We start from the raw sequence: 24931 nt of genomic DNA on the forward strand, positions 1-24931 counted from the left end.
TCTACCAAAGTAAAATCCTGTGATTCCCCTCTCACGCCAGCAATAGAAACAGATTCTGCCCCCACATGTCTCAATGGGATTAATGTGCACTGCACACTAGTGTCAACCTGTCTTGGTTTGGAAAGACAGGTGTCTGCTAAGGAAGGCAGGAGCCTCCCCTGAAATGGAAAAATGTAGACCCCCTTCCCTCTGAATTGTTATAAATTTGGAATTAAGGGGGGCTCTCAGGCAAAAATATGGGAGCAGGAATAACAGTTCTTTATTAGGGAAGAAAAATCACAAATAAATAAATAAAATAAACAATGCAGTGAACTAAAACAACACTGACAGAGTCAGAATAGAACCTGACACCCTATTAGTAAGGGTGTTGGCCGCAGTCCAATTGGGAATTATGGCTGCAGTCCTCCTGGAGTTGCAAGTGTGGTTTTGTTGGAGCAGTGATCCTGTAAAAAATGGGGTGTAGTCTTCCTGCAATGGAAGAGGCAGCTGTCCTTCCAGTGCAGGAAAAGCCATGCTGGTGTTCCAGAAACTCAAGATTATATCCAGGTAGAAATGCTTGGCTCCTCCCTCTGGGCGGAGCATCTCACAATGGGATATTATAGTTCTTATCACTCATGCAGTGACATTCAATAGCCCATTATCAGCAGATGTCTCCCCTGAGAGAGGACTGGTTGTGGAAGAGATAAGGAAAACTGCTCACTTAAAAGAAGATAACTGCTATACAGATGGCAAATGAATACATCTTGCATCTCAATCTGGGACACAACCAAGGCCTCTTATTTTTGTGGTTTAGATGTGCTAGGCCAACGAATCCACACAGTCCAAAAAACATGGTTTTCCCTAGCTTCTACCTGCCTAGAGGCAGGGCCCCTCTAAGCTTGGTTATCCTTCTTTCCCTGGGCATATGTCTTGGAGGTTTCTTCAAGGGGATCAGACATGTCATCATCATCATCATACCAGGCATTTTGGCTACGGGCTACTGGAGCTGGCTTCCTTTTTAGTGGAACTTCCTCTCTGAGCCTTGCCTTCCTTCACTTCAGGCACCAGTTGTGCCAGAGCAACAGTAGATTTTCCATCCTATCTCACAGAATTCACAGAATGACTCGGTTGGAAGAGACCTTCAAGATCATCGAGTCCAACCCATGCCCTGACACCTCAACTAAAACATGGCACGGAGTGCCACATCCAGTCTTTTTTTAAACGCATCCAAGGATGGTGGCTCCACCACCTCCCTGGGCAGACCATTCCAGTACTTTATCACTCTATCCATAAAAAACTTCTTCCTACTATCCAACCTAAATTTCCCTTTATGCAGCTTAAGACTGTGTCCTCTCATTCATTCAGTTGCTGCTTGGAGAAAGAGACCAACCCCCACCTGACTATAACCAATTTTCAGGAAGTTGTAGAGAGTGATAAGGTCACCTCTGAGTCTCCTTTTCTCCAGGCTAAACAACCCCAGCTTCCTCAGTCGTTCCTCATAGGGCTTGTGTTCCAAGACCTTCACCAGCCTCGTTGCCCTCCTCTGGGATGTGCTTGAGCATCTCAATGTCCTTCCTAAACTGAGGGGCCCAGAAGTGGACACACTACTCAAGGTGCAGCCTCGCCAGTGCTGAGTATAGGGGAAGAATGACCTCCCTGCTCCTGCTGGCCACACTATTCCTGATACAGGCCAGGATGCCATTGGCCTTCTTGGCCACCAGGGCACACTGCTGGCTCATGTTCAGTTGGCTGTCAACCAGTACCCCCAGGTCCCTTTCTGCCTGGGTACTGTCCAGCCACACCGTCCCTAGCTTATAACGTTGCAGGGGGTTATTGTGGCCAAAATGCAGGACTTAGCACTTGGATTTATTAAACTTCATCCTATTGGACTCTGCCCATCCATTCAACCGTTCCAAGTCTCTCTGCAGAGCCCTCCTACCCTCCAACAGATCGACACATGCTCCCAGCTTAGTGTCGTCTGCAAATTTACTAATGAAAGACTCAATACCCTCATCCATGTAGTCAATAAAAATATTGAACAGAACCGGCCCCAGCACAGACCCCTGAGGGACACCACTAGTGACTGGCCTCCAGCCGGATGCAGCACCATTCACCACCACTCTGTGGGCCCAGCCATCCAGCCAGTTCTTAACCCAGCAAAGAGTGCTCCTGTCCAAGCTGTGGGCTGCCAGCTTTTCCAGGAGTATGTTGTGGGAGACACTGTCAAAGGCCTTGCTGAAGTCTCTGCATGTTTTCTCCACAATCATGCAGGAAGAACCACAGCTGAGCTCGTGGGGTGACATTCTCTCCCCATCTGGGAGATGTCTACATTTGGTACCAGAACCTCTGATCTGTGTTGCTGAGATTTGGAGAAGGTCCTCTTTAATCTCCTCCCTGAGTTTCTTGTGATTCTCCTCTATCTCGTCTTCTAATTTCTGCAGATGTGTTTCCAAAGCTGCAATTCTTGCATGTGGTGGGCCATGCATGGCATCTGCATATGATCAAATCCTCTTCGCCATATCAAGCACGGTCTCATCCCAGTCATCGCGCTTCATTATTGCTAAAGCAGAAGCGTATTCTTGTGGCCCAAGTCGTACAAGTTTTCACCACATCGCAGATGTACATGGTACCAAGTCTGGATTTACAGTGTCTAGGTCATCTGAGAAGACAATCTCTGCCACTGCCATTTCTCTCAAGTGTTGAATCCCTTGTTCTATGGTCTTCCACTGGGTTTGCTGCATATAGAGATCATCTGCCCACAGATATCTTTGTGACACACTTCCCAGGACCTGTGCCCAGAGACTGTGAGGGTTAACCCCCCTTATCATTCCTTGGTCGATGACGGGATCATGTGACAGGGATCCTAAATGCCTTGCATCAGTACCATCCAGAATTGTAGCCTCTCCTGTAGCATCCCAAAGACAGACTAACCAACTAACTATAGATTAATCAGATCGTTGAGTGTAATCCTTTCTTAGGCCATGAAGGTCCTTCAGGGAAAAGGACTCAAGAGTGACCTCTGATTTTGTGTCAGTTCTTAGCTTTCAGGGTCCTTCTCCCAGATCATTACCATCGTCCACTCACTGATCGGTTTTAAATATGTGTTTTCTGCCTGTCGTGGTAGGAGCAACAGCCATTTGTTGAGGCTCACTGTCTGGTTTAGCTGTGGGCTTAGGCTCATTGTTTTGTTTAGCTACAGGCTTAGGCTCACTGTCTGGTTTAGCTACAACCTGAGTAGCTGGGGTGTTGGCTGCAGCCTGAGTGACCGGGGTAGCTGCTGATTTATCTCCCTGCCCTCTGCCTCTATCTGCTGCTCTACAGTATCTAGCAGTGTGCGATAAGCATAAGCCAGGGCCCAGCTTATTGCAATGATCTTTTTCTCCTTAGACTCATAATGGCACTTCTCTTTCAGGTATTTCCCCATATCAGCTGGGTTCTGTATTTGTTCACTTAAAAAAATCTGAGGCTATCGGGTCAGAAAATTCCTTCAGGGTTTGGCCCATATCCTCCCATTCTCCACACCACTCAGAATTTTCCACGCCTGGGTCTACTCCTGGGTCAGGGGTCTTATCAGCTCCTCTGGACATACCAGCCCTCACTCTAGACAAGCTGCAGACCATATAAAGGAAGCTTACCAGATGAAATACCAGGAAGGTGGTACCTTGGCATTCAGGGGAAACTGAACAATCTCCAAAAGTGACTTAACAGATTCAAAGAAGGAAAGGAAAGGAAAGGAAAGGAAAGGAAAGGAAAGGAAAGGAAAGGAAAGGAAAGGAAAGGAAAGGAAAGGAAAGGAAAGGAAAGGAAAGGAAAGGAAAGGGCTCATCCCCTGCTCTTCCTCTAACAAACTGGGTGCAATTACTAATAAACCTCCAATACATGCTACTGGAACTATGACGCACGGTAGGACGAAGAAGCCATAAACCATACTTCTCTTTAAGACTCCAGTACCTTTGTAAACTCCCTTTAAATCTTTATCACCAAGCCCTGAACAATAACTATTCTAATCCGTGCCTCTCTACTGTAATAACTACATGTTAGGGACAATACTGGAGCTATTTCTGGATAAGAAAATTATCCTTGGGACCAGAAAGGTATTAAGACCTCAAAAAAGCCTAGGGACAAGAAACACATGAAGTCCTCTGCCCCAAGAGACATTATGAATTCAAGCAACATGGCTACTGACTGTTTTATCCCAATACAGAGTAAGCACAACCAAAATGCAATCAGTACAGGTTTTTTCCACTTTTCGAGCTACGCCTTGGGTGCCAAGAATTGTATTTGTCCTGGTTTAGGGAAAATTTGGGAGAAAACCTCTAAAGGGTTTTCCTGTAGAAAGCAAATTCAAGCGGCCTCTCCCCCAACTGGTTCAGGGAAAAAATATTTCCTTGGAGAAAAGTGGAAAAAACAGTTTTTTTAACAGGCAAAGAATTCACCTGCACACAAAAATGGACAATATTAAACAATAAAACTTCTTGCTGCTCCAAAAGAGAGACAAACTCAGAAAGTCCCCTTCGTGGGCTGTAGCTCAGCTTACTCAGTCTCTTATCAGTCCCTCCAGTGCTGGAAATGCTGCGGCCCAGCCCAGCCCGGCCCAGTGGGCCACAGGTGTGAGCTGCCAGTGCTCTTCTGGGTGTTCAGTCCAGAGCAGGTTTAAAAAGGTCCAAAGAAAAAGAAAAACCACACTCCAGGGAACTTCTCTGCCTCAGCTAGCTAGAAACTAACTAAAAGCAAAGGAGAGCTCTGTCCTGCCATCTGTCTGTCCGTCTGCAGACAACACAGTCCAGAAGCAGAAATGTGGAGGAGCGAGTGCAGTTTCTGATAACAAACTTCGTGCTTCTTCTTCCTCCTCTTCACTCTTGGAACCAATCTTAGAGGTGCAAAACTTATTTCTGGGCTAAACAGACAAATGGGGATATGAGCATCATAAAGTCACCCCAGGACACACTGTTAGCTGGGTAGAAAACTAGCTGGATATCTGAGCTCAGAGTGGCAGGGAACAGAGTTAAATCCAGCTACAGGCCGTTCACTAGTGCTGTTCCCCAAGGCTCAGTGTTTAGGCCAGTCCTGTTTAATATTTTTATCCATGAATGGTTGAGAGGTTCGAGTGCACCCTCAGTAAGTTTGCAGATGACACCAAGTTGGTGTTCATCTGATGGAGGGTTTAAAGGCTTTACAGAGGGATCAGGAGAAGTTGTATCAATGGGCTGAGGTCAGTCGTATGAAGTTCAACAAGGCAAAGGACCAGGTCCTGCACTTGGGTCACAGCAACCCCCTGTAGCAATGCAGGCTTGGGGCAGAGTGGCTGGAAAGCTGCCCAGCAAAAAAGGACCTGGGGGTACTGGTTAACAGCCAGCTGAACAAGAGCTCAGGTGGCCCAGAAGGCTAATGGCATCCTGGCCTGTATCAGCAATAGTGTGGCCAGCAGGACCAGGGCAGTGATCATTCCCCTGTACTGGGCACTGGTGAGGCCACAGCTCGAATCCTGTGTTGAATTTTTGGCCTTTCACTACAAGAAAGTGGAAGTGTTCAAAACACATGTGGATGTGGCACTTGGGGATGTTATGCTGGTGCTGGGTCAACAGTTGGACTTAATCTTGGAGGTCTTTTCCAACCTTAATTATTCTGATTCTAAAAATGGTTACTAGAGTACATGCATTATATTATGAAACTGATTTAATGCTACTAGGTTTATGATAACTAACAAGACAAAATGATTTGAATTATAATGTATATATAATTAATATCAAGATATTATCATATATTGAATATAACTTCAGTGTTTGTTTGGTAATATGGAATACTGAGAATATGAATTTTCTATACTTAGCCTCCTTATCTCTTTGCAAAGCTTAAACTTCTGTCACCTTAGTGTCTGCTGGGAGGATGGCTGGCTCTGTATTTCCAAAGCAGAGACCAGGACTGTTTGATTATTGTGTAGTCAGAGATAAGCACAAATCTAAGGCGTTGCCTGCACTTACAGTCTGCGTTCCCTTACTGTTCTTAAGCCTATTTCTTAACCTTAAAGTGTCTTCACCTCATTAAACCTGTCATTGTGAAAATCTGAATTTCAAAATAAAGCATTTATGATGCAGTGGAAAGATTTAGGTCTGCAAGCTCAACAAACTGGATTTTTTACAGATTAGGTTATTAAGTTAATGGAGTGTTCCAATCTGAGTTGCGATGCTACGCACCTTTTTCATGCTTCCGTGTAGTGTGCATTTGTTTTGTGGGAAGAATAGTTGTGTATGAGATGAACAATTCTTTCTATGCATGGATGGTACCAGAGTGAAGTCTTGATTGTGTAATTATAAGTGTTTTTAACTCCCAGTGTGTTTTAGTGGAAACAAAATCTCACTCCCTTCTTAGGTTGACTTCTCAATAATTCATTCCAGAAATAAAAAAGATAAATTGAATAAGTGGTGGCTAATGTGAACCTAGTCAACTGAGGGAGGTGTGTGTAATTTTGTTATTTGCCTGATTCCATTATTTGCTTTTGTGCTCAATATGCTGATTGATTGTAAGAAAGTCTATTTCTTCAGACTTGGTGGAAGATTTAATGAGCTACTGCCACATCACTTGTCTCTTTGTCAGTATATAAAAATGTTGTTAGAAAAATTGCTGAATGTGAATTACCACAGGAAAAAATAATTAGTTAACATTGACTGTTGTAATATAAATCATATCTATGCATCTCTTTAGAGTAGTGTTAAAGCTATACTTTTTATGTTAAAAGCACAAACTGGCATTATTGCAGGGAAGAATTGATCTTGTCTGCCTCTTGGTACATTTGCACTTTATTAGAGGATTGATCTAAGTTTAAAATTAACCAAGCCAAAAAAGATTAAATAAGGCAGGCATCATGGTACCTGGGGACAACAGGGGTTTTGGTGGTTTATCCTTGTGTAAAGGTAACTAGTTTTCTGGCATTTAGCATGTGGGAAACTGGTTTGAAGAGCCGATACAACAGTGACCTAATAATTTTTTTTTCTGGTGGTGGTTTTGTGCTCACTTTTTTGACAGTATGTGCAAAGCTTAGTGCAGGAAAGAGCAGAATTGTGATCACTAGTAAGAAACTTCTGTTGTAGTAGTTCTGATTTAAATGGGTTTAAGTTACTATGGGATTGCATGCTCAGAATATGGGTTCCTGCTCTGAATTGCATGAAGCTCTGTTTGCTCACTGACCTTTTAGTGACTGTTTAAAAGTAGCAAAAGTTTGGAAATACCTGATGGTCATTCACAGTTGCTTCCTAACTAACTTCTCTATGTTAGAAGGCTGTGTGCCTTTTAATTGTTTTAAGGCCATGTTTTAATTTTGGCAGTGAAGTAAATTTCTGAACATGAGAATTTAAGACTATAGTAGTGATTCAATTGTGTCAGAGAATATCAGCTCTTCCCACCGGCATCTTGCATTAATGACCATGATGTATGAGATTCTGTGTCAGTGTGGTCTTTCAGCAATGGGTACTCACTGTCCCATATTTTGAATCAGTTCTTCATAAGTGTCTTACAGATTTGAATTTTATGCTATCCCTGCTGGTTTGGTACTGCTCTTTTGTCTTCACTAGAATACTTTTTGTTGCATTTGTTGATTAAACTTAATTTCAGTTTTGACAGAAGGCATAGACACAGCTTTATGAAGTTAAGGGAATCTACTTGAACTTCAAGTTCAGGATTAACTTTTTATACCAGATCACTTTGAAAATGCCTTGCTGACTAGTAGTCTTAGACTGTGCATGGAGCTTCATGAACAACATGATGTTTTTCTAGCAGTTTCTAAAATTGTTAGAAGTTCTTATTGCTGTTTTCAGCCAGTAGTTTATTGTGCCCATCCTGGTATGATATTGTACATATGCCTTGTTTGCTAAAACTTCATTTTATGTGCAATATGCTAAAGTTACTTTTTCAGACTTCAGACTTTTGCACTTGGGAGGCTGGGGAGACTTCTTCTAAAATCTATTTCTACTTTCATGCTAGCTATTCCAGCTACTCTCTTTGTACCTAATGTCTGCCTCACTCAAAAATATTTCTGCTTGACTGTTACTGTGATTTGCAGCTCCTAGTCAGTCTTGTAGATGAGTTTGTAAAAAACCTTTTGATCTCTCCCCTGTGCATCATTAGTAAATGGTGTTTAATACTGTATTGATAGCTGTAGGAAGTACAGTGTCCCCAAGTAAACTTTTCTAGCTGGTTCTGCTCTTTTAAGAAAACCAACTGAAACAGAGTAAAAATTTAACAGGGTAGAAAATCCATTTGGATTTAGGTGAAATGTGCCGCTTTGAGCTTGCTAACATAAGTAAAATATGCTGTTTAGTCTAGTAACTGCAGCACTAGCAAAACTGCCCCAGCTAAGGAGAAAGAATGCAAATTTCCAAGCTAAAGAGATAAGAAAAACTCCTCGGACCTTGAAACAGACAGCGCAGAGTGACCCAGGAGTTCTTTCTGTACTTTCTGACAAAAACTGAGTATAAGTGTAACTAGCTGTAAGTGTAGCGTAAAATCAGCAGAATGAATATACATAAACCTATTGTGAAATTCTATGAATATGTAAATTCGTAAGAGTAATAAAAAAGGATCGGGAGTTCTCAGGGGCGCGCATGCCCTTTGAAGGGAAATCCCTGTGTGTGCCCAGCGCTCTAAATAAAAACATGCCGTTCCCTACAAATCTCTATTAGAATTGTGGGGTCTTGATTTTTCACCACAATTCATTTGGCGAGCCAGGCAGGAGGGTTTCTGTCCTCGCAGGGGCAGAGGGGAGAACGGACCTCCTTGGTGCGCCCCGGAGAATTTCCCTGAGGGGGGCTCCGCTCTGCCTCGTCTTTCCCCCTGCAGAGACAGACAACGACCTGCTGGTGTGCGAATAAACGGTATGTATTGAAAGGGCCCTCGTGGGAGAGAGAGACAGGACTGCTGATAAGTCACTCTGAGATGTCTGAGTGCCCAGCCTCGATCCTATGCCTGCAGGCAGTCTAGCTGATAAGGGTGGCTGGAGTGGAGACGGGTTCATTGTTCGATAGAGCGACCACGAGTGAGCGGCTCTGGTGGTGAGTCGAGTGAACCCGAAGTTTGTATGCTTGTATTGTCCGGACATTGAGTGGTTAATGTGTTTGTAATCGTGTGAGTGCATGTTGTATAAAGGGAGTGAATGAACGAAGGAGTGAGTGTACCCGTGGCGTGGGGGGGGAAGTTTTACTTGCATCTGAAGCGGCCAGGTGAGGCCCGAGGTGCCAGCTGGGGCAGGCTGTGGGGGAAGGGAGTTCCCCGCGGAGAAGTGGAACAAGTGGAGAAACGTGGGTGGGGATGTTTACTGTGTTTAAAGGTGGTGATTTGTGTAGATTTGTGTAGACTGTGCACATTTTAACCATAGCTAGACAAACTTAGGGGGTTCCTCTGCCCCAGTGGTTTGGACTTGATTCCTGGAATTTTACTGTGTGGTGTTGTTCTGATTGTGTCCAGAGTGTGTGGGGACCAGAGGAAGCTGATGTGGATAGGTGCTGAGGTGTTGTATGCTGTGTTGTGTTGAGAAAAGTGGGCACTTTAAGAGATGCCACCTTTCCCAGTGAGTTTGTGTGGTTCTTTCCCCCGCATTGTGGTAATTTGATTATTGGGATTGTAGGGTTGTGTTTGTGGAGATTTTAGGATTTTGTTTGCAACAAGTGTAGCATTTTCTGCAGAAAAGCTACAGTATGGTGATTTATGTTTAACTGTGGTAAAGCAAATTAAAGGAATTCCAGGAATTTCTCTCCCACAGCAACTTAAGCCCTGACTCTCGTGAATTTGAGATAAGGAGGGGGGGTCTGTGTTTGTGGGCATATCAGAGTTTTTACTATAACAGGCACAGCCTTTTGCAAGGCAGCAAAATAAATGTCAGTAGAAACAATGCTTTAATTAGATTATGCGGGAAGAGAACAGGAAAAGACTGAGATTTTGTAAAAGAGAGTTTAAATAAAGGAGACAAATGAGTTTATATAAAGGGGCTTTATCAGACCTCAGCTGGTAATATAGTAAGTCTGGATTAAAAACAACCCGCCATAGAGGTTAAGTGATAGACGCCAAAGTGATAAACGGAATAGCCTGCAGGCAATTCCCGGAAGTTTTTGGTGTATTAAGAGGCTGGCACCTTGCATGAGTACTATTGCAATGCAGGGCAGCATCTCACTGTGTTTTCCCTGTCCCCGGGCAGCTCCGGCACCTAGAGCAGCACCGCATCCCTCCGGGACTTGGGATTGCCGCGTGTTTCCAGACTCGGCTTCGTGCCGCAGTCCGGGTGGGGGTGCCAGTGGATTCTCGCCACTGCGAGCGAGAGACACCAGTAAAGAGTGAAGGAACGTCTGTAGTTCCCCACGCTTGGAAGGCTGAAAGTCTTTTATTGCCGCGGGGAGCTGTGCCGAGGTGCCGCGACCCGTTCCCAGCTTGCGCGTGAGGAAACACAGTCTCGGGCACTCCGAAGCACGGGATTATATCGGGGAGAGAGCGAGGAGAGCAGGGACCCTCCCGCCCAATGGGGGCAGGTGCCGTGGCGATGACGTGGACCACGGCACCCAACGGGACACGGCCGGGGCAGACCCCAGGCTCTGGGGCAGACGGGGGATGGGAATTCGGAGTGAGGCGCACTGAACCCTCCAGGCAGGACGGGGAGTGGTCACAGGAGTGGCTCTAACAGCCAGGGACCCAGAGTGAACAGCCGTGGGGGGGGTGGAAAGGGGAACAGACACAGGGGGTGCGTGGGGGTACACAGAACACAGCTAGCTAACAGATCAGAACCCCTAACCTAAATCCCAAACCGCGATGCAACAATGCAGAGTTTGTGAAAGGGGCTTGTTTTGCTGTTCTATGCCCCAAGTGTAAATTGAAGGCTCCTGATCAAGCCAATTCAGAACCTGAGATCTTAAAGCTTGTGTGTGGAGGATCGCATCTGATATCTGCCGCCCAGAGGTCTGTGTGTGAGAAAAACTGAGAAAAGACTGTGAGGCTTGGGTGGAAGCAAAATAGTATAAGGAATGAGAACTAACCAGAGCAAAGAGGTTCCTGAACTAGCCCCTTTGATGGGGGGGAGCGGGGGGGCACTCGCTGGAAGAAAGCCACCAATAGGGGCGGCTCGGAAAATAAAAAGATTTATAATACCTTATTGCAATCAGTGCTGTTTTAAGATGGGAAAGCAAATAAGGTGAGGTCTTGTATGCTGATATGTTTTTCACATTAAAGAATCACTGAGAATGACAGAGTAACTGTGGGTTCAGAGTTCCCTCTGACCCACTGGTGTTAGCTCTTGAAAAAGAAAACAGAGCAAAGAGAAGGCAAATCAAACGTGTTGTTCAGCATGCAGTATAAGGCAGCGATGTGTGAAATCAGACAAAATTTTTCATGCTGGGACACAAAAATGAAATACATGATTTGTTAAAGGCTCCTCCTAAGGTAAGGGAGGATGAGGAGGACCTCCCCAAAAGGGAAGATGACTCAGGCTCCAAAAGTATACCCACTCGAACCTATCCCCCTCCTGGCAGTCCAATCTCATCCAGAACTAGGAGGTAACAGCCCTCTGCGAGAGGCAGTGGGACCAGGAGAAAGGAAAAGGGTGGAATTTTTAGTAGATATAGGGGCCATATATTCAGTTTTAAATAAAGCATTAATACCTGTGGAAAATGATTATGTTGTGGTGTGGGGAGCAACTGGCCAATCTGAGAAGGCATATTTTTGCAAACCTTTGAAATATAAATTGGGAAAACTATGGAGTAGTCACAAGTTTTTGTATATGCCCAATTCTCCAAAGGCACTTTTAGGGAGAGACTTGTCAGAGCAGTTACAAGCAACCATTACATTCCAAAATGGGGAGGTTACTTTGGAGGTAAATGATCAAAAGTACATAGAGGTGTTAAGTTTAACATTAACAGCCATTGAAAATAAGGAGGAAATTAGTGAAGAGATATTAGGACAAGTATTTTTCAGGGGTATGGGCCTCTGATGTACCAGGGAGGGCGAAGAATGCCCCCCATACTAATCAAGCTTAAGGAAGGGAAACAAGCAGTGAGAATTAAGCAGTGCCCCCCGAAAAAGAAGATAGGGGAGAAATTAGCCCAATAATTGATAATACAGGATTGAGGGCTGTCAATAAGATAACAAAGGATTTATATCCTGCGGTAGCAAATCCATATACTTTACTAACTTGTTTAACACCTGAACTAACCTGGTTTACTGTTTTAGATCTGAAAGATGCTTTCTTTTGCCTCCCTATCCACAAAGTCAGCCAGAAAATTTTTACATTTGAATAGCAAAGCCCTAAAAGCAGGTGCAAAACCCAGCTCACATGGTCCATGTGCCTCAAGGATTCAAAATCCCCCACTCTGTTTTGAGAACAACTTGCAAAGATCCAGAATCCTGGGAAACTCCACAGGAAGAAAGAAGACTTTCAAATTTCCTAGAACTCCAAGGATACAGAGTATTAAAGAAAAGGCACAGGCATGGCAGGGTGGTGCCAGCTGAGGGTTTATAATTATGGACTGTTTTTCAGATAGAGATCTCCAGTGGACAAAAAAAGTCACATGGGCCTTTTACCAGCTAAAGAGTGCCCTCATGTCAACTCCAACTTTGGGACTTCCAGATGTAAGTAAGCTATTCTTCCTATTCTCCCATGTGGCTCAGGACTTGAATTCATACCAGAGGGCAGTTGCTTACTTTTCCAAGCAACTAGATGCAATGCCAAAGGATGGCCAGGTTGCCTCAGAGCTGTAGCAGCAGTAGTGCTGAATATTTAATAAGCACACAAGTTTACCCTGGGACAGAAATTGATTTTACTAGTGTCCCACACAGTGTCCGCAGTACTGGAAGTAAAGGGTAGCCACTGGCTCTCATCACAGACGTTCCTGAAGTACCAGGCCATCATGGTAGAACAAGATGATATAGAGAGAGTGGTAACTAACATTGTCAACCCAACTTTTCTCAGTGGAAATCAGGGAGAAGCAGTACACCACGATTGCCCGGAGACTATTGAAGCTACTTACTCCAGCCACCCAGACTTAAAGGACACTCCTTTGGATGCTGCAGAGACTTGGTTCACTGACAGGAGTAGCTACGTTGCCAGTGGAAAGCGACATGCTGGATATGCAGTCACTACCTGCAGAGAGGTAATAGAATCTGGACCCTTACCAACAGGCACCTCTGTGCAGAAGGCTGAGATTATCACACTGACCTGTGCCTTGGAAATGCATTCAGAGCTGTGCACACACATGGAGCTATCTGGAGAGAGAGGGGACTGCTGAAGAGATAATCCGGATGCTGGAAGTATGCATATAAAAGCACACCAGAGAGTGAGCTCAAAATTGGGAAAAGAAATGAGCTGGTGGATGGAAAGGCAAAGAAAGCAAAAAAAGGTGAGGTAATTATGGACAGATTTCCCTTAAAGGTAAGCCAGAATATAATAATACTAATCAAAAGGGACATATAACCAAGAGGGGTGGGCTACCATTGAAAGGGAGCTGGTAATCCCTTCCCGTGTGGTCACTAGTAAGGGAGGAACACCAGAAAACACACTGGGGCCTAACTACTTAAAAACTTTTATAAAGCGTGGCTCCTTTCCCAGAATGACCAAGATTGCCAGTGTTACAGAGTGCATCGAAATGAAGTGTTGACTTTTAAGTGGTAACTTCCACAGGCTTTTTAGAACACATATCTGATTGAAAGGATCATTACCAGGAATTTATCACTCAGGTGAACTGACAGTGTGATCCTTGCCTCCAAACTAACCCCAAGAATACACCCAGACAAAACTTGGTCAGATTGGGAGGGGCCATAGATCTGGACAGCAGTGGTAAATTGGCTTTTCAAGACCCCCAAGGAAAGGGGAGTATCAGTATTTACAAATACATTTTCAGGGTGGCCAGAAGCATTAAGTCTCTTACAGAAAAGACTTTGGAACCACAGTGAGAAGGACCATTCCAGGCGCTTCTCACCACCTTCACCGCAATCAAGATTAAGAAGCAAAATACCTGGATCCACCACGCTCGAATGAAGCAGGCCCCAGAACCCCCTTGAAAATTGACACCAAGAGACAATGAACTGAGAGTAAAACTTACTCGGGCAAAATGAGTATATTGCGGCCAGGGGTAGATTGTAATTTCATTTACAGAATTGTTTTGTATATAATCATAATTGAAGTCTCAGAATTAGAAAGTACCTCTATCCAAACTGATATTGAATGGCCTTGATCCCAGGCTTTTAATCAGTATACTGGATCCATGGGGGAACCTTTTGAGAGAAAAGATTTAAACCTATCTACTGTAGTAATCCACGAGAATCAGGTATATGAAAAGCAGGAGTAACAAGAATTGTGGAAGTTAGTGTCTCCGCCTCTCCTGTATACAGGCACCGGGAGGTTTGTGATAGCCCAAGTAAATTAGATTGTTGGTGTAATTTCACATTAATTCAGCCTGTAGAAGTGATTTGTCTGTGGGCTCGTGATGAAGTCGGACTCTCATTTAAATTTAAAATAGATGTTATACCACATACAACTCACACCAGTACTCAGGCAGCTCAGATCCAAACCACACTTGAACCTAAGGTATATGAAATAGGCCCATACGTAGTGATAAATATGGGTCAACAGCAACTGTTGTTCAATCCAGAGTGGTCTCGCAAACGTGTTGAATTGCTAATGCAAATTAACATCTCAGAAATCCAGCCAGCCTTCTCCTCTTTCCTAAGAACATCTTTTGAGGGCTGGACAATGTGGTTACAAAGACAAATACACCTCAGGAGCAGAATAAGAAGGGATCTAAGATATTAGGGACAGGATTAGGAGTTTTAAATGGAATTGATTCAGAAATACTGATGAACAAGCTAGCCACTGCAACAAGTAGTTTAACAGAATTGAAGCAGTCATCTCCATTGGCATTAGGAACCAGCCAGTGGCAGATTTCAAAGGTACTGCCAAAGTGGGAAAAGGCCAGGAACCAAGACCACAAGTTAATAGTAGAAGTGCTTAGTACAGTTCAAGATAATGTGTCTTTAGCTTTCAGCTGTATACAAGCACAGTTATGGATGCAGGCAACAGCAGCCCTGATCATATGGGAAGGAAATGAAAGTGATTTTCCAGCTGAAATTCAAAAGATTGTCTGGGATAATGTGATTGATTTTGAAAGGAAATTTCAATCCTGGTGGACTATGGTAAATTTTACCTATGATCCTGCTTCTAATGTGGCCACTGCCTTTGTGCTTACTATATGTAATGCCACTGTTCATGTGATCCACCCCATCATTGCACTAGGATTAAATAATAAAAAACAGTGCTCTACCCATCAGAGCATAGGGTGTGGGCACGAAAAGTGAATGAAAAGTGGCAAACAGTAAACTTAGAATCTTGTGTTACTAGAGAACAACAAGGATTCATTTGTGAAGGCAATAGCATTAATACTCAAGATGTGTGTCTTGACACTGAACAAAGTAATTGCCACTTTGAGATTCATCCAGTCACTGATCAGAAAACTGTGCTTGTATATACTAGTAAAAGTTGTGTATGCTTGAGAATTGCTTGTAATGTTTTAAAAAATCCATAACAGTGATTTTATTTTGTCTACTAAAAATCATTCCAATTTTTGGCATTTGCAATTTTGTTATTGAAGTTTAGGATTATCCTTCATATTGCTAATTTGGAATTGGAGAATACTACAAGAAGTAGCTGTTTTAAACTCCTTATCAAATGTATATGGTAAAGCATTAAGGGACACTTATTGTAGTGATTTGCATTAAGTAAAAGAATTTACTTACATGCAGGAAAGGGGGGGATTAAACAGAGTAAAAATTTAATGGGGTAGAAAATCCATTTGGATTTAGGTGAAATGTGCCGCTTTGAGCTTGCTAACATAAGTAAAATATGCTGTTTAGTCTAGTAACTGCAGCACTAGCAAAACTGCCCCAGCTAAGGAGAAAGAATGCAAATTTCCAAGCTAAAGAGATAAGAAAAACTCCTCGGACCTTGAAACAGACAGCGCAGAGTGACCCAGGAGTTCTTTCTGTACTTTCTGACAAAAACTGAGTATAAGTGTAACTAGCTGTAAGTGTAACGTAAAATCAGCAGAATGAATATACATAAACCTATTGTGAAATTCTATGAATATGTAAATTCGTAAGAGTAATAAAAAAGGATCGGGAGTTCTCAGGGGCGCGCATGCCCTTTGAAGGGAAATCCCTGTGTGTGCCCAGCGCTCTAAATAAAAACATGCCGTTCCCTACAAATCTCTATTAGAATTGTGGGGTCTTGATTTTTCACCGCAATTCACAACAAAACCAATATTTACTAGGCAGAAAGATAATCCAGCGTGCACTCACTTCTAAAGCTGCAACCCTGTAATACCATGGATCAGCTTCCCAGATTGTGGATTTTAGGTGGGTGAAGGAGAGAAGAGCAGTAGAAGAGGTAGGCTGAGCAAGGAGGTTTAGAAGGCTGAGTTATCAGATGGGTACAGCCGGGTCTGGGACACTGTTTATGACAGAGCAAAGAGCACAGCTCCATGTGTGGGCTCAGTGAAGAGGGATGGCAACTGCCAGGTTGCAGTTGTTACCCCTTTCCTAATCTCTGTCTCTTCTCTCCAGATGATTGTGAAGGGTTTAAAGAGGGGGAAATGGCCTAGTGTCAGACTTCATTCTTCCGTGTTCTTGTTGTTCTGCCTTGCTAGATGGAAATCCTTCCTCTGCAGGTTTACATGGTTGTCATCCTGTATAGAATAGGGGTAAACCCTTTCATCAAAATGTGGATAAAGCTATCCTTCTAATTTGATATTTCTAAGAAGTCCTTGGGTTTGCATGGCAAGGTTTTGGTAGCAAGGGGAGGGGGGGACTACAGGGATGGCTTCTACAATAAGCTGCTGGAAGCTTCTCTTATGTCTGACAGAGCAAATGCCAGCTGGCTCCAAGACAAATCCACCACTGGCCAAGGCCGAGCCAAATCAGTGGCAGTAGTAATGTCTGTGATAGCATATTTAAGGATGGGGAAAAAATATTGCACAGAAGTAATTGCATCCAAGGAAGAGAGGAGTGATAATACACGAGAAACAGTGCTGGAGACTCCAAGATCAGTGAAGGAGGTGCAGAAGGTGCTCCAGGTGCCAGAGCTGAGATTCCCCTGCAGCTCATGGTGAAGACCTGCAGGATGTCTACCTGCAGCCCATGAACGTCCACAGGAGAGCACAAACCCACCTGCAACCTGTGGAAGACCCCACACTGGAGCAGGTAGATGCCCAAAAGAAGGTTGTCTCTGCTGGAGTAGGGTCCTGGCAGGACCTGTGGCCCCATGAAGAGAGAAGCCCACGCTGGAGCAGGTTTGCTGGCAGGACTTATGACCCCGTGGGGGACCCATGCCTGTTCCTGAAGGACTGACCCTATGAAAGGGATCCACACTGGAGCAGTTAATGAAGAACTGCAGCTTGTGGGAAGGACTCACACTGGAGAAGTTAATGAAGGACTGTCTCCCATGGGAAGGATCTCATGCAGGAACAGGGGAAGGACTCCTTTACCTGTAGAGGAAGTAGCGACAGAAACATGTGATGAACTGTCTGTAACCTCCATTCCTCATCTCACTGCACTGTTGGGGGAGAGGGGGTAGAAAATCAGGAATAAATTTAAGCCTGGAAAGGAGGGGGGAGTGGGGGGAAGGTGTTTTTAAGATTTATTTTACTTCTCATTATCATTATCTTACTCTGATTTTGATCATAAATTCAATAAATTTCTCTGAGTCAGGTTTGTTTAGTCTGTGATGGTAATTGGTGAGTGATCTCTCCCCTGTCCATTTGTGGAGGGGAGTGATAAGAGCAGCTTTGGTGGGCACCTGACCTCCAGCCAAGGTCAAACAACCACAGTATTTTAGCAGTCCAGAAATGTCTTTTAAAACATGGATAGTGAACTAGGGCAAGGAGGAGAACAAGTGGTAAGGGAATGAAAAGGAAAGTCATTAAAATAGGAACTTTCTAAACTGAATTTGCCATGTCTTGGAGCTACTGTTTATTCAGTTTAGATGGTCCCCTCAAAATAAGGGGTAATTTTGATCCAAATGTGAAGCCTTTCATAGGTAATTCTGATGTTTGGACAACCAGTATATCAGTGACTTAGGATTATAACTTTTGTGTTCTGGTAAGCTTGTAGTTGTTCAGTGACTTTTTATAACCACATAATTTTGTCATTAAAATAAACATCACTTTGTTCTCAGCAGCAACTCTTGTAATACCAAATAATATATATGGTCTCCCTCAAAAATCCCAACAAACTGAAAAAGCCTCAGATACTGATGTTATAAAAAATAAAAAAAATCCACCAAAACTATGTAGAAATATGCTGCATGTAAGAAATAGTTTCTAACAGTTTGCATAGACATGTGCTTTATGGATGGTTAAGTAATACAAAAATTTTCATGCTTTCTTGGCCCTATGCAACATGCAAAAATAAAGTCATTCACTATATTAAGAAGCTTGTAAACTGAGGTTGGTTACCAAAATTGGAGGCAACAAATATTTGTTGTTGTTAAAATAGAAATTAATATTCTTGTGGGTAATAACAAGGAAGTTTGAGTAATTTTAATTGGATTATTATAATGCCAGTAGTTATGCTTAAAGGGGAAACAGAAGGAATGTGTTGGAAGAGGTTGGTGAAAGCACAGGAGGGTAGGGATGGGCTGAGTCAGAGAAGGAAGCAAATGGAATATTTAAGCTTTCTTCTCACAGATAAGAAGTGATAGAATTTCTTGAGAGATCAAGGTATGCAGGGAGGCTGGAATTTTAAAGCATTTAGGCAAGAGGGAAAAATTAAATGAAATTTTGAACAATGTCTAATGATTTGGCAATAGCAGTCTCATGGGATGATTCTTTAGGTAAATTCTTTTTCTTGGCATTTGGAGCTACTTCACTAGATACAGAAAAGGAAGCAAAGAATTGCAAGTCCTACTGAAACACAAAATGTTATATGAACTGTGGCTTACTTGCATGTGTTAGGGAAATTTGGCAAGTAAATTATATTTAACCACAGTACTTTTTTTTTCAACCATTATATTTTCTAATGTGACAGACTAGAAATTGGTGGCTCCTCTGCTGTTGCTATTAAATGGTGTTTTCTCTCCTAGGGTTTGGACGTGGCAGAGGGAGAGGAGCAGGGAGGTTTTCAGCCCAAGGCATGGGGTAAGAAACACACAGAGCACATATTTTGGCAAGGATCAAATTCACTGGCAATATTAAATGACAGTGTTGCCACTAAGTGTCTTAATATTGCTGTATGTTTGATAAACCTGTATAGATACAAAAATTTAAAATGTCTTAGATTATTAATGGATTATTTTTGTCTTAAACCAGTATTTCTACCTAGACACACCTATACAAACCTAATGTGAGTTCACTCAATGTTAATATCTCAAACTTGGGGAACCCATTTGTACCTTTCAGTAGCAGCCATCAGTCATGTCTTGGAGACTAAAGGTTTTGTGTGGTGCATATAGTTCTAGGTCAATTTAAAATATATATTTGTTTCAATGTAATGTAGAACTTTCAAGTTCTATATAAACCAGGAAGACTAGTGGTTCTAAACTTTCTCCTGTTTTTGAGGTTTCATGCTTTAGCTGTTTGGATGTACATTGACCCTAAGACAAAATCAAAAGAAGTTACTCAGCAGCTCTAAAGTTTGTTCTCAGTTTTGGTGGAATAACTTGCTTCATGAAGTGTAGCCTCCACTATTTTCACTCAGTGTTTGCCTTTAATGACATTTCATGTAACACCATTGATGTCATGATGAACAGAAGGCTAATTCTACTTTTCTGATAATTCTTCCTGTTCATACTTGTAGATGATAAACTGAAAAGAGGTTTTTCTTCAATGATCCTTTTTGACCTTTTAGCTTCATCTGTGTATTTTGGCATTGGTGTCAAGAGTGCATTCTGAAATAGTCTTACTGATGTTCTGACTCCTGTCCTGCACAGGTCTGGTGCACTGAAAGGACATGATACTGGTTTCTCATCAGTAAGCCACCTTCTGAGAAACTATCACCTGAGAGAGGCTTATCATTGTGCATATAAACTAATGCTTTATAAGACTGGAGGAGTAGGTATGCTGTTAACTGCTATTTCAGGAATTGTTGGTTTGTTTCAGTTTCTCTACAGTAATTTTTTTTCAGTCTCTTCACTTTTTTTTTCTCCCCTTTTCTCCCTCTTTTATCTGTGTCTGCTCACAGAGGAAAATTTTTTGAAACTAAAACTATCAAGATAGATTATGTGGAAATCAATAAGTTAAACCTAATGCAACTTCAGATAAAAATGATGACATCTATGTTCATTGAATGACCCGTGTGTTCTCTTCCATTTTTAAACTTTTAAAAATCTAGGACATTTAACCCTGCAGACTATATGGAGTCTTCTGCCACTGATGGCTTTGGGACAAAATCAGAGATCTGGGAGACTGGTCAGAATGATGCAGATGATGGAACTGGTAAGATGCTTCAAGAAGTAGAAGGATTGGAATTAAGACCTGTAGCAAATTGCAGTTGAAATAACCATTCTGTTAGTGTTCAGTTAACTTCTGAAAATGTGAATACATTTCACATGACACAGATATTAGTTCTTTTTTATAGCTTAATTGCTACTAATGTGCAGAGCACATGCTCTAGCCTGACTCTCTTGTTAGAATGAAGGGAAGGCAATTTGCAACTTTTTTGCTTTAATGCTAACAAACCCTTGAAAGACAAAGGGATTTGAAGAGTTATTGGAAGAGTCTTGTATGTGAAGAACTGTGTTAAAGAAGCCAATGCCTGGGCATTCTCACACCATTCAAGGAGTCACACACATACCACCTGAGACTTTAACTGCTTAGACCAGAGTTCCTTCGTAATAGGCAGCTCCAGTGAACCAATGGGTGCCCCTTTCGACTCCTTGCTAACACACATTCACTCTCAGGTGTGCTTCCTCCTTCTTCAGGCTTGACCCTAGGTTTCCCACAGCAGCGTCTCAGGCATCTGATTTTATAAAAATAATTTAAGAGTGGTATAGCAGCAGGTCAACTCGACCTGAGTGCTTTTGGAGAGGGACCCCAAACAAAGAAAACCCTAGACTTTTATGCCCACGTAATCTATGCACATGTTCTTCACCCATTCTTCACATACCTTGCACACACCTCTTGGTCCAATGGTGATTTTTGGTCTGGGGTCTTATAACCCTTTATTCTGTTCTTTCTCTGTGTCCACACAGACAGGCCACTAACTGTTCTTATCTTGTCAAGTCACAACTTCTGCTGATGGCTGTAGCCTTTTTATCTTCTGGTTTGTACTTCTTTGTAGCATCCCATGAACTCTCTCCTCTCAGTCAATTCCCAAGTTCTCTGCCTTGGCAACGGCAGTAACTACCTACCATAGAGTTAGTCCTCCTGGGGGGAAAAGACAGACTTCCACATGGACTTGTGTTTTGCAACTTCCACTGGTTTCCCCTTTCCCTGTCGCCTCACTGGCTTGATACCACTGGTAGCTGCCTCCCCTCCCCTGGAGACTAATCCCCTTTGCCCTGCCCTTAGCTCTGCCCCCCACCCCTTCCCCTTCTTAAGCTGCCTGCACCATATGGTTGTTCTCTTTCTCACTGGGTCCCCTTCAGCCTCATGTGATTACTTCGCTGGAATAAAACCTTGTAAAAAGAGCCTTTCTTGCCTCTCTCACTGAGCCAGCTGTGGTGAATGTTGTGTGGGGGTCTGACTGCATTGCCTGAATATTAACCCAACTTGTTTTTCTACAGGAGAGGTTTGTTGGGAACAGATAATAGGCAGCAGCATCCACCATTCAACACTTGCATTTTTACTTCTTGTGCACTAGCTCAGTTGACAGAGCATGAAAAACTGAAAAGTCTTTGATTTAGAGTAAACACTATGTAGCAACAACTAAAACATCAGTGTATTATCAACATTATTCTCATACTGAATCCACAACACAGCGCTGTACCAGCTACTGAGAAGAAAATTAAGTCTATTCTAGTCAAGAGCATACCTAGCTGAAAGTGAATTTTTTTGCATGTCACATTAACATATATTCTATTTACTTGAAATTCCATGTCCAACCATACACAACAACTGGAATTGACTGTTAAACAACAGTTAGTAGCATTGGAAGAATTAACTTTTCTCTTGCTGATTGCCTCTATCAAAGTTAGATTTTGAGCTGTATCCATGCCATCCAGAGTGACCTTGACAGGTGGGCCAGTGCAAACTTCATGTAGTTCAGCAAGTCCAAGTGCAAGGTCCTGCACTTGGGTCAGGGAAATCCCAAGCACACATACATGGTGGGTGGAGAATGGACTGAGAGCAGCCCTAGGGAATTGGTAGATGAAAAAGTGAGTAGTTGTTATAGTCCCAGTTTGGATTATTTGCTGCCCAGGGGTTTCTGTCACCTCTTGCCTGTTGAGCCAATTTAGCATCCTTATTATTTATGTTATCTTTTATCAGGTTGGAATAATTTTCTAAGCAACACCTCAGTATCTCCCTAGCTTGGATTGTATCTAGTGCATATATTGGAAAATAGTTGAGTACGTTTCTCAGCATCCTTCCTTAGTCTTGGCATTTTACTTCCCACATAGAGCCAAGTCACCAGGATTCCAAGGTGGTTTAGTAAATATTTGCAATACAGGTGGTGCTCCAACCACAACCCTCTGTTACATGGCAGCAGGATTAGGCAAGACACTAGAAAGCATAGGATAGAGTCTGGCAGCCAGCAGAGCAATTATCTGAGGCTTGTCTGGGCCAGTAGGCTCAGCTACTGCAAGCATTACCTTTGGTGATACCTCTTTCATCTCCCACCTGACTTGGGTGTTTTTTCTCTCACACCCAACCATGCCAAATGTATCAGTAATCCATTTGTCCTGGGAACCTATCCTTTAGTCTATGTTGCAGAAAGGTAAGTCTGTGCTGATCAAAGGTCCCTTGCAGTGGCCACTGTTCTGCCAGGGTTCCATCTCTAGTTATAAATGGCCAGTCTTCTCAATATAAAATATCTGTGTACTTCTTTTTGATAATTTGCTGTACCAAAATTCTTTTCCAGTTTTGTAGTACCTTAGTCAAGGGCATCCTCTTTTCTGTGTCGGGTATATTTCCCATCACTTATTTATCCTTTTGCACTTTACTCTGATCAGGCCAAGTACCAGCCCTGTCTCCTTGTGCAGTTTACACTGATCAGGCCACACACCCCTCTCTGTTTCCAATAAGTCTACAAATGGAATTTTAATACACACCTACTCTTGGGTGCACTTCCTTCTTTTTCAGGCTCAACCTTAGGTTTTCCACAGCAGTCTCAGGTGCTGGATTTAATAAAAATAAGTAGTTTAATAGAGTGGTATAGCAGCAGGTCAGCTGGAGCTGGTTGTCTCTGAATAGGCACCCAGAACAAAGAAATCTCTGGGCTTCTATACCTTCAAAACACAGTACTGCACCAGCTACTAGGAAAATTACTAAGAAAGTGAACTCTGTTCTAGCCAAAAGAATATCTATGGTGAAAATACAGCTTGCAGCCTAAGGCTTCAGCAAATACAGCTACTCATGGTAAGCAAGTAAAGCAAAGCAAACGGCATACTAAATCACACAATATTATAACTCTTAAATGACTCCTTCTTATTTAAAACTTACTTATTAAGCTAAACAACTCATATCTCACATAAGTCCTACTAAAAGTGATTGGTCCATGGGCATTGAACAGTAGGGTGTGAATATTTAAGTAGAAAAAGAAAAAACATTTACAAATATGAATTCACTCAGTGACACTGGGATGGCTTTGGCAGCCCCACCTGTGTAATATAAGAATGTGAGTCTCTAGGATGGAGAAGAATTGTAAGATCTGCTACCTTTGAAGAGAATTGTTAATTAAAGCATAAGTAAGCAATTGAATGAAAGCCAAAAGAGGAATCAGCCTGTCTGAAGATAGAAGCAGCTGTGTGTTTCTGTATGAAGTTTCAAATGTGAAGTACACACTCCTGGCTAAAGACAAGAGACGGGCCTAGTTTAGAAAGGAACTGCTTAACAGTGATCTTGTGGCAATTCAGAAATGAAGAATGTGACCTGCTGTCACTGTTGAGTCAGGAATGGGAATGACGGCAACACAACTCCATGCATTTTCAGAAGGCATAAAAGCTCACTTTATCACAAAACTTCACATTTTTATAAGCAACATCATTCACCCGGAACCTGATTGGTTCTTAATAACACCTGTCACCCCATTGGTTAATTAGGAACAACACCATCTTTCCATAAACATCACGTAGAACATGTTCCACATGTTCACAAACACCAGCTGCAGAGACCAAGATAAGAATTGTTTTAATTCTTTTCTCTGAGCTTCTCACAATTTCCCCAGGATGATGCCTGGGAAACTGTTTCTCTCTGAGAATGTCCACAACCTGCTTCTCTGTGACTGGTAAAACAGGATACCTTTCTGCTTCCTGTATTCTGTTACAGGAGATAAAGACACAGGAAACCCTGCATCAGGATGGAGAAATTTATGTATGTTATTGTCCACACTTGGGAACCATCGAGTAATATGAGAATTTTTTTAACCCCAGCAAAGGGTAACTTCTGATCTCTTTACTGCTGAAGCTTACTCAGATGATTTTTCATCAACCTGTGTCAAGTGTGGAAGAAGACTGGAGGCCAGAGTGTGCTCTGTTGGGCTCTGCTGTGAGCTGAGCCTTTTGAGATGCAGCTTTCTAAACTTCATATAAGCCAGTTTTCACTTAACCAGAGAAGACAATAACAGGCCCAGAATTTAGGAGGGCCTATGATGCAGCTGTTTTGTCACTCTGAGTCCCTTCTAGTCCAGTGTGGGAGAGTGGCCTTGAGTATATTAATAGCTGCTGAAAGGGAGCACTAGCCAAATTATGGTATCTTTCCTAGGAATTACTTTTGAAATTACTTGATGCTATAGTGCAAACAGAAACACATCTTTTACTGTCATTGATGTTAATTTTTCA

General features: G+C 42.7%; 1 protein-coding gene across 7 annotated transcripts in view; it reads left to right on the plus strand.

The window, feature by feature from the left end:
- The window catches only part of LOC137464306 (ubiquitin-associated protein 2-like), a 116914-nt gene that overhangs the window by 42222 nt on the left and 49761 nt on the right, over positions 1-24931 (plus strand). For 6 of the 7 annotated variants that reach the window (XM_068175593.1, XM_068175597.1, XM_068175599.1 and 3 more), the window contains 2 exons: positions 19079-19133; positions 20326-20429. The exons of the other annotated variant lie outside the window; for it this stretch is intronic. In XM_068175593.1, coding sequence (XP_068031694.1) covers positions 19079-19133; positions 20326-20429 — 159 coding nt within the window. The remainder of the gene's footprint in view (positions 1-19078; positions 19134-20325; positions 20430-24931) is intronic. 7 annotated transcript variants of the gene reach the window in all.

This window comes from Anomalospiza imberbis, chromosome W (genome assembly GCF_031753505.1).
Source record: "Anomalospiza imberbis isolate Cuckoo-Finch-1a 21T00152 chromosome W, ASM3175350v1, whole genome shotgun sequence".
In the NCBI taxonomy this organism is placed as follows: Eukaryota; Metazoa; Chordata; class Aves; order Passeriformes; family Viduidae; genus Anomalospiza; species Anomalospiza imberbis.